This window comes from Bufo bufo, chromosome 4 (genome assembly GCF_905171765.1).
Source record: "Bufo bufo chromosome 4, aBufBuf1.1, whole genome shotgun sequence".
In the NCBI taxonomy this organism is placed as follows: domain Eukaryota; kingdom Metazoa; phylum Chordata; class Amphibia; order Anura; family Bufonidae; genus Bufo; species Bufo bufo.
This window is the reverse complement of record NC_053392.1, coordinates 142,876,715-142,894,689: the sequence shown is the minus strand read 5'-3', so window position 1 is coordinate 142,894,689 and position 17,975 is coordinate 142,876,715. Positions and strand designations below refer to the sequence as shown.

General features: G+C 43.1%; 1 protein-coding gene across 2 annotated transcripts in view; it reads left to right on the top strand.

Annotated features, from left to right (window-relative positions):
- SPSB4 (splA/ryanodine receptor domain and SOCS box containing 4) overlaps window positions 1-17,975 on the top strand; it is a 192,907-nt gene that overhangs the window by 75,415 nt on the left and 99,517 nt on the right. The window contains exons 1-2 of one of the 2 annotated variants that reach the window (XM_040428018.1): window positions 2,256-2,385; window positions 2,813-3,657. In XM_040428018.1, coding sequence (XP_040283952.1) covers window positions 2,964-3,657 — 694 coding nt within the window. In that variant the 5' untranslated portion in view covers window positions 2,256-2,385; window positions 2,813-2,963. Of the gene's footprint in view, window positions 1-2,255; window positions 2,386-2,812; window positions 3,658-17,975 lie in introns of those variants that run through there. The other variant, XM_040428017.1, reaches the window with a different exon arrangement.

The following is a 17,975-nucleotide window of genomic DNA, read 5'->3' as shown; positions in this document are numbered from 1 at the left end:
AACATATTGATAGACAATCCATAGGATAGGTCATCAGTATGAGATCGGTGGGGGTCCAACACCCAGAATCCCAATCGACAGCTGTTGGTTCCAGAAGTGAACATTATACAGAGCTGAAACACTCCGGCTGTGTACACTTTTAAGTGGCCATTCTTGGATACTAGTCTTGTGACTGGTACCTGCATTGCAGTACCTGAGAAGGGCCACTACACAGTGTATGGAGTGGGGTTGTTCCTGCTCTGTACACTGTATACTTCCAGAACTGCGGCTGACACTAAAGCTGCATTTACACCAGCCAATAATTGTCCAGATTATCGGCAACGACTGTTTCTGCGAACGTCGTTCCAGACAATCTGCCCATGTAAACGTGCCACCGATCACCCGATGCATCGTTCATGCAGGCACCACTGATCATAGTTTCTGGGCAGCAAATTGTGTGGTCTAAACAGCGGTCTGCTGCTCAGAAACCATGAATCTGTATGAGGACGAGGGGTGGCAATAGCCATCCCTAGTCCTCATACTGTGAAGGAGATCACTGCATGGAAATACAGCGGTCTCCTTCACTTGACGAGCAGCCGACTGTCAGGAAGACAGTCGGCTGCAGAATCATCCCATGTAAATCCACCTTTACCAGGTGTTGGACGCCCACAATCTCATATTTATGACCTATCCTATACAGAATTCATCGGTGTGTCTCAGAAAGCCTGTTTTATAGGGGTTCTTTGGGAATGAGTTAAAATGGACGCCAGCAACCTGTTCTAGAATGTGAGCAGGACTGGTTACCTCCACTTGCAGCGCTGCCTAGGGGGATGAGGGGCCAGGTACCTCACCACACACTGCACTGCTCTACAATACATGTAACAATGTGATCCTGCCTACGATATGTCATCATGGCTGAGCAGCCTGACAGAAGAATCACTAATATGTAGTATATGTAGGAGCTAGAGCATATTGTATAGTAGGCAGCTCTGCAAGTGGAGGCAACTAATCCTGCTCACACTGTATGACTGGTTGCATGCGGCCATTTTAAATAATTCTCGTAGAACTCCTTTAATAAATAAAAAAAACCTCAATAGAACCATTCAGCTGCCGAGTTATTCTCTTAATCATCAGTCCCTGAAATAGAATAATGCTTTAAAGGGGTTGTCTCACTTTCTGCAAGTGGCATTTATCATGTAGAGAAAGTTAATACAAGACACTTACTAAAGTATTGTTATTATCCATATTGCTTCCTTTGCTGGCCGGATAAATTTTTCTATGACATTATACACTGCTCGTTTCCATGGTTACAGACCACCCTGCAATTCATCAGTGGTTGTCGTGTTTGCAAACTATAGGAAAAAGCCCCAGCCTAAGCGCGCTCCTATGGTCCAGGCCACCAGAGAGGCTGACGCTTTTTCCTATAGTGTGCAAGCACGACCACCACTGAGATTGCAGGGTGGTCTGTAACCATGGAAACGAGCAGTGTATAATGTGATGGAAAAATGTATCCAGCCAGCAAAGGAAGCAATATGGAGAATAATACATTAGTAAGTGCCTTGTATTAACTTTCTCTACATGATAAATGCAACTTACTGAAGTGAGACACCCCCTTTAATGCCCAAGCAGCAGTATTATAATGTTGTGCTGTGTTGTCTCCATCTGCACTTGATGTATGGGGAGAAGTCTCAGTCCCAGTTAGAGAAAGTTTTTTTTTTTTTTACATAAACATTTCTAACATATAATGATCCGTCATTATATGAATCGCCTAGATGTTGGTGGTTTTAGAGGTTTTCTTACTATAATTTATATTCTGTGATTGAACGTGGACAACATTCAGGTGAAGAACTAAAGAAGTGATTTATAAAGTATGATAATGGGGTGATCTATACATCTACATATCAAAATGAACATCTACTGACTATTTTTTTTTTTGACTTTTTCATTTATTGAATGCCCTGCCATTTAGCCACATTTTATATAGAAAAAAATGCAATCATGGTCTGAAGTACTGTACAGGATATAATAAGGGAAATATGATACATGAGAATGATTCAGAGAGAGGTGTCTTCCGATCTCGTGTGCAGAACCGTTAGTTGAAAGAATGTGAATAATGTTCTTACATCCAAAGGCGAGGCTTTGGCTAGACTTATGTGGAGGGGTGGAGGGAAGGAAAGCAGCGTGTGTCTGTATCCCATTATGAATCAGAGGAAGTTATTGTCTGTGGAGCACACTGTGAGCTCTGTACATTCTCAGGCACATTTTGTTTTTAGTTAGTCAGAGTCTGTCCAGGGTGTCTAAACCTGTCAGCTACCACTGCCTCGGAAATATATGAAGCTAGTTCTTAAGAAGAGGCCTCTGAAGTTTGTGCAATTTGTGTAGCGTTTCAAGCCTAGCAGCTAGAAGGTATCACAGAACATGCTCTCGCTGAGTGCAACCTTTCCTCTTTTTTGGCTTGTTTTCACAAGCACATATTTGGCACATTGAACCTACTAAACATATGCGAAGTTCCATAATTACCACAAGTCATACCGATCTACATGGTGCCTTGGAAGCATTCATTCTAGGGAATTCATAGCAATCTGTGGGCTCAGGTTTTTTTTTATTTTATCTATTTGTTCTCTCTAGGCTTCCCGGATGAAGCATGGAATCAGAGTTTTATGCAACAACTGTGAAAGGAGGATTTATTAATTAGCAACACATTATACGCGTATCAGATAAAGAATGTTTAGGAACATAAGGTCCAAGGCTGAGAAACTTGCTTTAAGATTTTATGTACAATCCCACTTATGTCACTCATCCTGGACTAATATATTGTTCTCCTTTCTTCCAGGAAAGGCTTTCCAGAAGATTGCTGAACGGCCGAAGGTCCTCATAGCCTGCTTGTAGGGCACAAGTAACTGGTTTCAGTATATTTTTTTTAATGAGGTAACAGGAGGAAACCAAGGAACATCTTCCCTTTCCCCTAAACCCCCAAACAAGAAATGGGTCAAAAGATCTCAGGGAGTATAAAATCTGTGGATGTACGGGACCCTCCCTATAGACCAGTCAAAAGAGAACTAAGGGGCCCTGACTTTTGTAAGCCTGCTAGACTAGACATGCTGCTGGATATGCCCATGGCTACTTTGGAAGTTCAGCAGAAGCATGCTTGGAACAATGAGGACCGGTCTTTGAATATCTTTGTGAAGGAGGACGACCGTCTGACGTTCCATCGGCACCCGGTTGCACAAAGTACAGACTGCATCAGAGGGAAAGTTGGCTACACAAGAGGCCTTCATGTCTGGCAAATTCATTGGCCTACGAGACAAAGAGGAACGCATGCTGTTGTGGGAGTAGCAACTGCAGATTCCCCTTTACATTCAGTTGGATATACTTCATTGGTAGGAAGCAATAGTGAGTCTTGGGGCTGGGACCTAGGACGAAACAAACTGTATCACAACTGTAAAAACCAACCTGGCGTTACATATCCAGCTTTTCTGGAACCTGATGAATCGTTTGTACTCCCAGACTCTTTGCTGGTAGTGTTAGACATGGATGAGGGGACTCTTAGCTTCATAGTTGATGGACAATATTTAGGAGTTGCCTTCAGAGGACTTAAAGGGAAAAAACTTTACCCTATTGTCAGCGCTGTATGGGGTCACTGTGAAATTACAATGCGATACATCAATGGACTTGATCGTAAGTACTATTACCTTGATTACCTAGTATTATACATATAACCTGGTGAAGATGTTACAAATATTAGTGATGACTATACAGGAGACTTTCTAAATCTTTGATGTTGGCTACCTACCAATGTTGCTTATCATTTACTGTAGCATACTGCGACCATGAGCTGAAATCAATAGGCTTATGAATTTGTAAATTTTATAGTAACTGAAAACCAAAAATAACCATGGTTACTATAGCATTTTGTAGTTACTGTAATACGTGGGCATCTCAGTACCCTGGTATATCAACCCATCAAGCCACTGCAAACATTGTACTATAGAAATCCACAGGACGCTCCACGCTTGCTTTGCACACTGGGAATAATTGAGAAATACAAAGTCCTTTAGTCCCACACACGCACCCCATACAGTTCTTGTCAGGTTTTTACATTGCATGCTGTGAATACACAAAGAACTCAGTGGTGGAGTTAGGTACATTAAGCAAGTCAGCAAAACACTGTTATCTGTTCTTCTAGTTCTCCAAATTTTAACCCCACAAAGGTTGCACAACATTGCGGAGGCAGTGACCTCAATACTGTCGGCTATGCCAGGTCTTACCTTTTTCTTTTTCACTTTTTGGCTTTTAGTTCATTATGAGTTGCCAGTAAACAAAATTCCTGAACGCTGCTGCCCTGTGGAAAGTTACCATTATGTCGCAGTTCCTTTAGTCTTAAGGGTTGTGCTATTATGGAGACGCCAATTTTTTTATTCTCCGTTTGCTCTTGAACAAAATGTATTTCCATGTGTGTTTCTAGAAGGATTAGCGTTTAGCAGATTTTACTGAATTGTTACCAGTTAAGGGGCCAGCTTTTTCTTGTAATAAAAGGGATCTTGAATTGTAATCAAGAATCGGTGCAGTCAAATCATATTATCCAGAGCCAGAAGACATAACTTGCTAACTGAGGTATTGAACATAGTAAAACATACATGGAGGGTTAATATGTCACAAAGTGAATGCAGGCTGTACTGGATCCTCCCTGTGAATGCACCATGTACTCCTGTTAGACCTTTCACAGTCTAGATGTATCATATGCATACTGTATACTCTGATTTGTAGTCATTATGTGCGAGTCTATATTTCCGACACACTTACGGACATTACTTTACATTTGGGTAGCTGCTTTATAAAAGAACAGCAATATAGGGCTCTGATTCCTTATCTTAAGAGTTTCCATTCAGGTTGCTGTAAAAGATACACCCAGCGTGGTTGCTGTAGATCTATTATTTATGTTGGAGCAGGGATGGAAATAGCCCGTCCTGTCCCTGAATTATATCCCTAGGCCAGCAGAAAGGTTGATCGATTTAACCAGTGAATAATTTCATAGCTGTTTATGCTGCATTTTCAGTAAGGTTCATTGCTAGAGAGTTTATATGTGTGATGCATCAGCACTGTCTCATTTGAGGGACTTGTGTTGGTATTTAATGCAGAAATATGCCCTTTATTACAGCAATCAACCCATACACCAGTCATAGAAACATAGATAATGTTTCTTTATAGTGGAGATACAATAACCTCTGCCTCTAATGCTACCAGAGGTAATGTAGCTATCCTAAAGGTCAATGTTTGATCTTTTGAAAAGCCTTGAGACATGACTTGGATAATACACTGCTCAAAAAAATAAAAGAAACACTTAAACACCACAATGTAACTCCAAGTCAATCACACTTCTGTGAAATCAAACTGTCCACTTAGGAAGCAACACTGAGTGACAATCAATTTCACATGCTGTTGTGCAAATGGGATAGACAACAGGTGGAAATTATAGGCAATTAGCAAGACACCCCCAATAAAGGAGTAGTTCTGCAGGTGGTGACCACACACCACTTCTCAGTTCCTATGCTTCCTGGCTGATGTTTTGGTCACTTTTGAATGCTGGCGGTGCTTTCACTCTAGTGGTAGCATGAGACGGAGTCTACAACCCACACAAGTGGCTCAGGTAGTGCAGCTTATCCAGGGTGGCACATCAATGCGAGCTGTGGCAAGAAGGTTTGCTGTGTCTGTCAGCGTAGTGTCCAGAGCATGGAGGCGCTACCAGGAGACAGGCCAGTACATCAGGAGACGTGGAGGAGGCCGTAGGAGGGCAACAACCCAGCAGCAGGACCGCTACTTCCGCGTTTGTGCAAGGAGGAACAGGAGGAGCACTGCCAGAGCCCTGCAAAATGACCTCCAGCAGGCCACAAATGTGCATGTGTCTGCTCAAACGGTCAGAAACAGACTCCATGAGGGTGATATGAGGGCCCGACGTCCACAGGTGGGGGTTGTGCTTACAGCCCAACACTGTGCAGGACATTTGGCATTTGCCAGAGAACACCAAGATTGGCAAATTCGCCACTGGCGCCCTGTGCTCTTCACAGATGAAAGCAGGTTTACACTGAGCACATGTGACAGACGTGACAGAGTCTTGAGACGCCGTGGAGAACGTTCTGCTGCCTGCAACATCCTCCAGAATGACCGGTTGGGCATTGGGTCAGTAATGGTGTGGGGTGGCATTTCTTTGGAGGGCCGCACAGCCCTCCATGTGCTCGCCAGAGGTAGCCTGACTGCCATTAGGTACCGAGATGAGATCCTCAGACCCCTTGTGAGACCATATGCTGGTGCGGTTGGCCCTGGGTTCCTCCTAATGCAAGACAATGCTAGACCTCATGTGGGTGGAGTGTGTCAGCAGTTCCTGCAAGACGAAGGCATTGATGCCATGGACTGGCCCGCCCGTTCCCCAGACCTGAATCCAATTGAGCACATCTGGGACATCATGTCTCGCTCTATCCACCAATGTCACGTTGCACCACAGACTGTCCAGGAGTTGGCAGATGCTTTAGTCCAGGTCTGGGAGTAGATCCCTCAGGAGACCGTCCGCCACCTCATCAGGAGCATGCACAGGCCTTGTAGGGAGGTCATACAGGCACGTGGAGGCCACACACACTACTGAGCCTCATTTTGACTTGTTTTAAGGACATTATATCAAAGTTGGATCAGCCTGTAGTGTGTTTTTCCACTTTAATTTTGAGTGTGACTCCAAATCCAGACCTCCATGGGTTAAAAAATTTGATTTCCATTTCTTTATTTTTGTGTGATTTTGTTGTCAGCACATTCAACTATGTAAAGAACAAAGTATTTCAGAAGAATATTTAATTAACTCAGATCTAGGATGTGTTATTTTTGTGTTCCCTTTATTTTTTTGAGCAGTGTAATTAAGCCAGCATCTCATCTGCAGACTGCTCTTTCGGGGTGATTGCCCCTCATCATTGCAGACCAGAGAGTACTGGCTTAACTAGGTGAGAGGCCTAGGTCAGGATTTGGGGAGAGCGCCTTAAATGGGAGATATTGTATTTTGCATGTCCTGACCTAGGCCTCTCACCCATTTAAGCGAGTACTCTCTGCTCTGCACTAATGAGGGGCAATAACCCCGAAACAGCTGTCTGCAGATGAGATGCTGGCTACATTATTATCCAAGTCATGTCTCAAGGTCTTTCAAAAGGTCAAACTTTGATATGTAGGATAGCTGCCTTACATCTGGTGGCATTAGAGGCAGAGCTTGTTAAGAGCTCATTTGCATACCCTCTTCCCAGAATTCCAGAGGAGCATTGCCTGGCCTCCAAATCCTGGAGATACAGTTCACAGAGCATTTGTACAAAGAGTGTACAAATGGGCAAGTTTATGCTAGATCTCTTTCTTATGGCAAATGAGACCCTGGATAGGGTTGCAGAGAAGGCTACGGTTACTCGACTGTCCAATCTGGGATGGTAAGGTATAATGGCATGAATCAACATCAGCAAAAGCCCCATTTCAGTCTACAGGTCTATAAAGCCCTCTCTGCTCTCTGTTCAGTTGATCTGGTTTGACAACAGTTAGTTAGGACAACTGCTTCCCGATTTGGGTGTCCTGAGACCATACAACCGTGGAAGTATCAACATTGATAGTCCTGTATTCGGCTAATATCATTGCTGGCATTGCTGTCTCCAAAGCATTCGAGAGCACCATGTGAAATTAGTGGGTGTTCTGTTTTTCAAAGTAAGCCTGCCATCCACCAGAGCTGGTAACCATGTAAACTCAGCTTTCTACTATTTTTAATAAATGGGGGCGTAATAGAGGAGGATTCATGCCATTTAGGGTATTTATTAAGGAGTTTCCTAAAACACCAAAAAAAGCTTGTAGTTGGCTTCTAAGTAACAGAACGACTTTGAACAAATGTTGCTGAAACCACCAGTTTTCAATATCTTAAGCATATAAAGGAGTTGATACTAGGAACACACTGCAAGGTGATGAAAATTTACGTTTCACAAATGTAGTATGGTCACAGCTAGGAGAAACGTTGTGGATAAAGTAAAACTTCAATATTTTATTAGATATGCACTAAAAAAAGGGGAAAAAGTGTGAATCCCCTAAATAAACATACATACATACATAGAAATGTGCTTGGTCACTAGACATTAGTAGGATGCAACCAGAACCCACCAGTATCTATAGCATTGCGTATCTGGTGGGAACGCAGTGGCTGTACCAGTTAGTGACTAAACATGTACACATTCAGAATACTGTGTGAATAATGGTACCCTAAAGCTGATACAATTCCTGTAAAAAATGCTGTAGCGCAGTATGTTCAGAGGCTAATATCACGCTATTTTAGATGTAGATGTACCATATCAATGTACAGTCAGACTATGTAGAGCTAAGGGGAAGGGAGCTGCCAGCATCAAGTGGGTACCCTCACTGACTCCCCCATTAGTAAATTGCTAGTCCCTATATACCCCCTGTATTGCAGCACTCAATAGTCCGGACTGACCTAGCAAACGGCTGTCTGCCCTTAATAAATCACATAAGGATGCACAAAGTCTGTACACTAAACCCTATTTTAAGCTCAACGTTTCGCCATTCAAAGGCTCATCAAGAGCTAGGTTAAGCACAGGACAGACAAACATAAAGGTGCCATACGCCTCGGGTGGTGAGGCGAAAGCATCGGCGCTATGGTGGCCGTAATACGGCCGCCGCTCTCTGCAGTTTAAATAGGGGGAGAACTCCTCCCCTTTTGGGCGGATCTTGCGGCAGCTGGCGGGTAACAGGACAATGCGCCTGTCAAAGGCACGGTTACAGGAATTGTATCAGCTTTAGGGTACCATTATTCACGCAGTGTTCTGAATGTGTACATGTTTGGTCACTAACTGGTACAGCCACTGCGTTTCCACCAGATACGCAATGCTATAGATACTGGTGGGTTCTGATTGCATCCTACTAATGTCTAGTGACCAAGCACATTTCTATGTATGTATGTATGTTTATTTAGGGGATTCACACCTTTTCCCTTATTTTTTGTGCATATCTGATAAAATATAAAGGAGTTGTCCGCATTTCTTATATATGGCACAAAGTAGGTTAAAAGAAAAGAAGCATTACTCACCCTTATTGTTTCTCTCTACTCCCCATTTACTGTTCCTAGCGCGACACAGGAATGGCATTAGATGCTTGATCAGCCAATCATTGGCTGCATTGATGACCTGCCTCAGCCAGTGATTGGTTAAGCAGGCATCTCCAGGCAGTGAGCAGCAGTGACTGGTAAGCATCAAAATGGAATTGGTGAGGTGAGTAATGCTTCTTTTTTTAACCCACTCTGAACCATATATAAGAATTGTAATCCCCTCTCGATAATCCTTTAATTATTTAGTACGGGAGTTTGGATTTTGTAGAATGAAATTGTTAATTGCAGCTTCCAAGGAAATTTAATGTTGATTTTATGTAGCAGCTTTAGTCCATTATCTCTGTAACATGTATAGCTGCCAACATTTTAAAATAGATTCCACCTACTACTGAGGAGGTGATCTAGCTGCCATGAGTCGTTTCATTTAATGGCCCTTTTACACAACATATCCATTCATATATTTACAGACATAATTATGATTTATGCTTATATTATGCTTTTATTTAATGCATTTTTCACTACATATAATGCAGTATTCCAGCACTTTGAAAATGCTACCCCATGGTATACAAATGCTAAAAAAACTAAAAACTGATCCTTCGCTGACTCCCCAGTGCTGCCATTGCAATGGTGTCGGGGTTCCTGTTTCTCTCTACTTCCTGTTTCCGTTCTTGACATGGCAGGATTGGGTGGAAATACTGCTCAGCCAGTCATTGATGCAGCTAGGCTTGAAGAGGGCATGAAGACTCAGACGACATGGGTGGTCCTCAGTGTTAGGCTCTGTTTACATCACGTTTAAGGCCTATTCTGGGACATATACATTACACAGATGCCTCTGATGGATGTTATACATACACTGGCCTCCACCATCTGAAGGGTCTCATTGTGATGTTTCATGTATACATTGTTTACTGGGTACTGTTTCATGGAATAATAGTCAACTACTCTATTCCATGCAGTATAATAACATATACAGACCAGAAGGAGGCCAAAGTGATACTCTGTTGACCTCTGTCGGGCTTATATAACTTTATGGACACATGTAGCATGTATCTCAGGAGCTTTCCTGGTGTATGCACTACATGGACATCACAAACATGATGGGAACAGGGTCTAATAATGAAATGAGGAGGGTTGGGACTGGGAGTTTAGGATAAATATTAGTCTTTTCATACTGCATCAGCATTGTATGTGTATTGTATGCAGGGGGAAATCTACTAGTCCATATGTTAAATGGACCTCTATAACCCCCTTTACCCATCAGGCAGGTATCTCTCAGGGTTGACAAAAAAGCTTATTCTGTGTGGTATACATTTGTTTTGAACATGGGTGCCTATAGATGATGGATGCCACTCAGTGGCATCCTTTAAAAGCTTACGTCTGCGATTTCCATCACGGGATACAACACTGCAGGCTTAGATGTAGGCCCAGGAGCTTCTCGGGACATCACTGCCAATATGCATAAGGTTTTCACACTGTGTCTGACATAATGAGAAACTGCAGATTCACAATGTAATACCTCCTGATATACCTGGATTTGTAAGGTAAATTCATATCTGCACCCATCCCTTTTTGAACTCGATGGACGTATATCTATGTAACTATGAAAAATTCAACTCTGTGATCCCCATGTTACTAAAGATCAATGGCAGTTACACGACAGCAAGGATCAGCAATCTGCTGAACTCCATGTGTCCTGAAACCACCACTCCCAGAATGCTCCATTCACTTTTATTGGAGTTAGAAGAAAAGCCAGGCATGTTTGCATGCTGAGAGTTGTAGTTTCACAGCGGCTGGAGTGGCGAAGGTCGCTGATACCTGCGCTACAGTATATGTTATGATATATACCATAGAGTGCATTGTCCTGATCTTGTTGGTGCATCCTTAAAGGGGTATTCCAGGATTGTGTTACTGATGGGGTATCTTCCGATAGGCCGTCAATATCTGATCTGCGGGAAAATCTGATCAGCTCTGGTGCTGACTTGAAGCGATGCAGTAACTGCACAATGGATGGCACTGTGTACTTCCAGTGTCTGAGCACACTGAAGCAGCTGATCGACGGGGTTGTAGGATGTCTGACCCCCGCTAATCAGATTTTGATGGCTTATCCTGAGAATACGCCATCGATAACAGAATTCTGGTATACCCCTTTAAACTGTTTGTACAGAGAATAAACCAGTAGTCCCAGGTCCCTTCAGAACGCTGTATTTTTAGCTCGGTGATCTGATGCAGGCCCTGGAGTATTAGCACATAGATACTGTTTCTGTATTCAGGCTTTAATGGAGTAATCAAGCTGCATGCCAGTATACGCAGGCATGACATAGGAGGAGCGGGAGGTCACTACAGTTGTAGCTCCATTTAGATGTCTGGATGGGTATGATTTTTATTTAAAAAAAATTGTACTGTCTTATTTTCATCTACGGCCAAGTTGACATTACCTCCACATGGTTGTATGTTATTTTAGCACAATGGAATTGTTAAACGTAAGATAGCCATTACTGACTGGTGGGTAGGTTACATTATAGATGCAGCCACTTTTCCACCAGCCCTGCCCTACTCTACTAACCTCCACCCAGAGTAGCGGTGGTACCATAAAAAGTGCCATGTACCCGGCACTATTTTCAGTTTTGGCCTAGTGGAGAAAAGGAAGAAAACAGTGTAGAGTCAGGTTAAATCAAGCCAATTCAATGCAGTTGAAAATGGCAGGATTGGGTGGAAATACTGCTCAGCCAGTCATTGATGCAGCTAGGCTTGAAGAGGGCATGAAGACTCAGACGACATGGGTGGTCCTCAGTGTTAGGCTCTGTTTACATCACGTTTAAGGCCTATTCTGGGACATATACATTACACAGATGCCTCTGATGGATGTTATACATACACTGGCCTCCACCATCTGAAGGGTCTCATTGTGATGTTTCATGTATACATTGTTTACTGGGTACTGTTTCATGGAATAATAGTCAACTACTCTATTCCATGCAGTATAATAACATATACAGACCAGAAGGAGGCCAAAGTGATACTCTGTTGACCTCTGTCGGGCTTATATAACTTTATGGACACATGTAGCATGTATCTCAGGAGCTTTCCTGGTGTATGCACTACATGGACATCACAAACATGATGGGAACAGGGTCTAATAATGAAATGAGGAGGGTTGGGACTGGGAGTTTAGGATAAATATTAGTCTTTTCATACTGCATCAGCATTGTATGTGTATTGTATGCAGGGGGAAATCTACTAGTCCATATGTTAAATGGACCTCTATAACCCCCTTTACCCATCAGGCAGGTATCTCTCAGGGTTGACAAAAAAGCTTATTCTGTGTGGTATACATTTGTTTTGAACATGGGTGCCTATAGATGATGGATGCCACTCAGTGGCATCCTTTAAAAGCTTACGTCTGCGATTTCCATCACGGGATACAACACTGCAGGCTTAGATGTAGGCCCAGGAGCTTCTCGGGACATCACTGCCAATATGCATAAGGTTTTCACACTGTGTCTGACATAATGAGAAACTGCAGATTCACAATGTAATACCTCCTGATATACCTGGATTTGTAAGGTAAATTCATATCTGCACCCATCCCTTTTTGAACTCGATGGACGTATATCTATGTAACTATGAAAAATTCAACTCTGTGATCCCCATGTTACTAAAGATCAATGGCAGTTACACGACAGCAAGGATCAGCAATCTGCTGAACTCCATGTGTCCTGAAACCACCACTCCCAGAATGCTCCATTCACTTTTATTGGAGTTAGAAGAAAAGCCAGGCATGTTTGCATGCTGAGAGTTGTAGTTTCACAGCGGCTGGAGTGGCGAAGGTCGCTGATACCTGCGCTACAGTATATGTTATGATATATACCATAGAGTGCATTGTCCTGATCTTGTTGGTGCATCCTTAAAGGGGTATTCCAGGATTGTGTTACTGATGGGGTATCTTCCGATAGGCCGTCAATATCTGATCTGCGGGAAAATCTGATCAGCTCTGGTGCTGACTTGAAGCGATGCAGTAACTGCACAATGGATGGCACTGTGTACTTCCAGTGTCTGAGCACACTGAAGCAGCTGATCGACGGGGTTGTAGGATGTCTGACCCCCGCTAATCAGATTTTGATGGCTTATCCTGAGAATACGCCATCGATAACAGAATTCTGGTATACCCCTTTAAACTGTTTGTACAGAGAATAAACCAGTAGTCCCAGGTCCCTTCAGAACGCTGTATTTTTAGCTCGGTGATCTGATGCAGGCCCTGGAGTATTAGCACATAGATACTGTTTCTGTATTCAGGCTTTAATGGAGTAATCAAGCTGCATGCCAGTATACGCAGGCATGACATAGGAGGAGCGGGAGGTCACTACAGTTGTAGCTCCATTTAGATGTCTGGATGGGTATGATTTTTATTTAAAAAAAATTGTACTGTCTTATTTTCATCTACGGCCAAGTTGACATTACCTCCACATGGTTGTATGTTATTTTAGCACAATGGAATTGTTAAACGTAAGATAGCCATTACTGACTGGTGGGTAGGTTACATTATAGATGCAGCCACTTTTCCACCAGCCCTGCCCTACTCTACTAACCTCCACCCAGAGTAGCGGTGGTACCATAAAAAGTGCCATGTACCCGGCACTATTTTCAGTTTTGGCCTAGTGGAGAAAAGGAAGAAAACAGTGTAGAGTCAGGTTAAATCAAGCCAATTCAATGCAGTTGAAAAGCAGTTGGCTTTTACAGTTACTGTGGAATTATTCTTTAGTTTTAGGCCTCATGTACACGACCGTTGTGTGTTTTGCAGTCCGCAAATTGCAGATCCGCAAAACACCAATGGCGTCCGTGTGCGTTCCGCAATTTGCAGAACAGCATGGACAGCCATTGATATAACTACCTATTCTTGTCCACAAGACACGGACAAGAGTAGGACAGGTTATATTTTTTTTGCGGACCACAGAACGGAGCAGCGGATGTGGACAGCACATGGAGTGCTGTCCGCATCTTTTGCGGCCCCATTGAAGTGAATGGATCCGCATCCGAGCCGCCAAAACTGTGGCTCGGATGCGGACCAAAACAAAGGCCGTGTGCATGAGGCCTTACTATGTGTATTCCTATCTATTGATAACTGTAAAGCCCATGGTATCTGTCTGTTGGGGGCACAATAAGGATGCAGCGTACAGCTTATGTATAAAAACAAGTGTGTTGGGCAGTCACCAATCGGATGCTTTCATCATGTGACTGGTAGCTGGTCTTGTCATGGACTACAGTACGCATTATTTGCACTGTATCTTATAACCATCTTGGTCTGGGTAAAACATGCAAACATTTCCTGTCTATAATAAGAGTATTCCCATCTAAGACATACAGTACAGACCAAAAGTTTGGACACACCTTCTCATTCAAAGAGTTTTCTTTATTTTCATGACTATGAAAATTGTAGATTCACACTGAAGGCATCAAAACTATGAATTAACACATGTGGAATTATATACATAACAAACAAGTGTGAAACAACTGAAAATATGTCATATTCTAGGTTCTTCAAAGTAGCCACCTTTTGCTTTGAATACTGCTTTGCACACTCTTGGCATTCTCTTGATGAGCTTCAAGAGGTAGTCCCCTGAAATGATTTTCACTTCACAGGTGTGCCCTGTCAGGTTTAATAAGTGGGATTTCTTGCCTTATAAATGGGGTTGGGACCATCAGTTGCATTGAGGAGAAGTCAGATGGATACACAGCTGATAGTCCTACTGAATAGACTGTTAGAATTTGTATTATGGCAAGAAAAAAGCAGCTAAGTAAAGAAAAACGAGTGGCCATCATTACTTTAAGAAATGAAGGTCAGTCAGTCAGCCGAAAAATTGGGAAAACTTTGAAAGTAAGGGCTATTTGACCATGAAGGAGAGTGATGCGGTGCTGCGCCAGATGACCTGGCCTCCACAGTCACCGGACCTGAACCCAATCGAGATGTTTGGGGTGAGCTGGACCGCAGAGTGAAGGCAAAAGGGCCAACAAGTGCTAAGCATCTCTGGGAACTCCTTCAAGACTGTTGGAAGACCATTTCAGGGGACTACCTCTTGAAGCTCATCAAGAGAATGCCAAGAGTGTGCAAAGCAGTAATCAAAGCAAAAGGTGGCTACTTTGAAGAACCTAGAATATGAAATTTTTTCAGTTTTTCACACTTGTTTGTTATGTATATAACTCCACATGTGTTAATTCATAGTTTTGATGCCTTCATAGTCATGAAAATAAAGAAAACTCTTTGAATGAGAAGGTGTGTCCAAACTTTTGGTCTGTACTGTACATGGCTGAGGTCGGACTACCCCTAATATGCAGTGGCCATAGGTGGCCGGGGTTATGGAAATGGCTAAGTGGACTAAAGTAAATGGGAGCCACCAGAACAGATTAGCGCAGTGAGTTATACTGTTTCCACAGCTCTCGGGTTAGATAAACGATGCAGTTCTTATTCATTTCTATGGGAGTCACAAAAACATGATCCGCTTGGCCATTTCTGTAACTCCGGCCTCCACATGTGACATGTATCGCTGATATCAACAGGTTTTCTGAAAGTTCAGTATTGATGGCTTCTCTTAAGGGTGGGTCATGAATGTCCGATTGACAGGGGTCCAAATCCCAGTACCCCCAACAATCATCTGTGTGAATAGGCCATGGTGCTCCGGTGAGTACTGCAGCCTCCTCACAGCTAGCCAAGCACAGCTGTGGTATTGCAACTCAGGCGCATTCACATGAATGGGACAGAGCTACAAATATGACTGGCCTAGCACTGGGGGGTGCCAGGAATCCGACTACCACCATCAGATATTCATGATTTATCCAGTTAAAGCTATCTGTATAACATGGTGCAGAAAGCAAAATACATCAATAGAACAAGTAATGCAAGAATTAAGATAAGGTCTTATTGTCAAAAAATAAAAAACTTTTTTTAACACAATTTTTATAAATTTTCTGTGCAATTGATCAGTAAAAATCAGAAAGACATCTGAATACACCTAGATTCAATAAATCCGTGTTCTATACTCGGAGAACACGGACAGCACACATCCGTCTTTGTTTTACGGATCCGCAAAACACGGACACCGGCAATGTGCATAACAGAATATGCCTAATCTTGTCCGAAGAATAGGACATGTTCTATATTTTTTCGGGAACGGAAATGTGGACCCGGAAGTGCAGATCCGCATTTCCGGGTCCGGGCAGCACATTGTGCGGCCCCATAGAAATGAATAAGTCCGCAATTCTGTTCCGCAAACTGCAGAACAGAATTGCGGACGTGTGAATGGATCCTAAGTCTCGAGTCTGTGATGTTGTTGATATTCTGGTGGGCCAGTCCCATCCCTCACTGCTTACAAAATGTGGACATTTGCTATGAGTCTACATATTGCTATAAAACTGTGTAGTTACAGATGAACACATCTGCCAAGAGAATAAACCACGGCCCCCTATGTAAACTGTGGTCAGGCTGAGCAGGATATGCATTGAGAGCCCTAGATCAGCTAGACTGTGAGGGGCCAGGTCTCACCGATAGCCCCCTCCTCTCTCAGCTGTCAATGTTATGTGACCCACAGCTGCATTGCAGTAGTAGAGGCCTCATCAATGGGTTACTTGTATTGATGGAAACAAAGCATTTTTGCAGTAGATATAAAAATTGAAACCTTACGGATCCTATTTATTTCAATGGCTCCTATTGTGATCCTATGGTGACAATATCAGCAACTCTCCATGTGAAATCCACAACCGGTAGGGCGTATTGTAAATCTGGGTAACCACAGCACATCATAAAATCTTCAGTCTTTCCCAAAATAGGACTTCAAAATCTCATTTAGGCTAGTTCCACATTTGCGACAGAGACCTTGGACAGGCGTTTCTGGTCTCCAGATACTACCGCCTTCCCGCCAGACTCCATTGACTATAATGGAGTACAGCAAAGATCCGGCCGCTGCTTGGCAAATATGCCGAGAATCAGCCGGACAGAAGACGCTGCACACAGCTGTTTTTGCCCAGCCTTTTTCCAGCCTTGTCTGCGGGATCTACCGGCCAGAGTACACGCAGGTGTGAAAGTAACGTTATTTAAACTGGAGATATTTATGTGTTGGGATATGGGATTATAAATCGTAACATACCCCTAACCCACACCTTAAAGGGTTGTGAGTGTTCAGAGCTGAACCCGGACATATTCCCTTCTTCCCCCACTCAGCCCCTCTGACATGAAATGCTCCGATGCTCTCCCTTGCACTCTTTATGCTGCTAGGCGTACACTTCCGCCTAGTAGTGTTCCCACTGACGTCACCGCAGTGCTAAAGCCCATCCATTAGTGCCGGTGACATCACCAGGCTCGCTGCTAGGCAGAAGCCTCCGCCTAGCAGAGACCTGGTACATCACCCGATCTGCAGAAAAAGCCCTTTAGCAATATAAAAAAAAAATTACACCGTCATTTTATTGAATACATTTTTTGGCCACTGCCTTTGTCAGTTAACCTTAATAATTGACAACGAACTTTAAACTCCCTATAAAATGTAATAATAAAAATTCGTATTATTAAATAAATAACCATATTAAAAACAATACGGTAATAACAACCCTAATGATAAGCTCAGCCATCAACTAGATCCTCTTCATCAAATCGCTTATCAGTAAGCAATTTTACCCCAAGCTGTGACAGTACAAAATATAGGGGTGGGCGGGAGGGCGTGCACTGCAGATTCCAGATGAGGTAATGCAACAATCCCCCCACATACCCACTTTATTAATACTCCTAACATATCACATGCCCCAAACCTCTACACCAATCAACCCATTGTTGCTGGACCAGAAAGAAACTTCAACCCGAACCAACAACAATTGGTCACTTTAAGAAAAC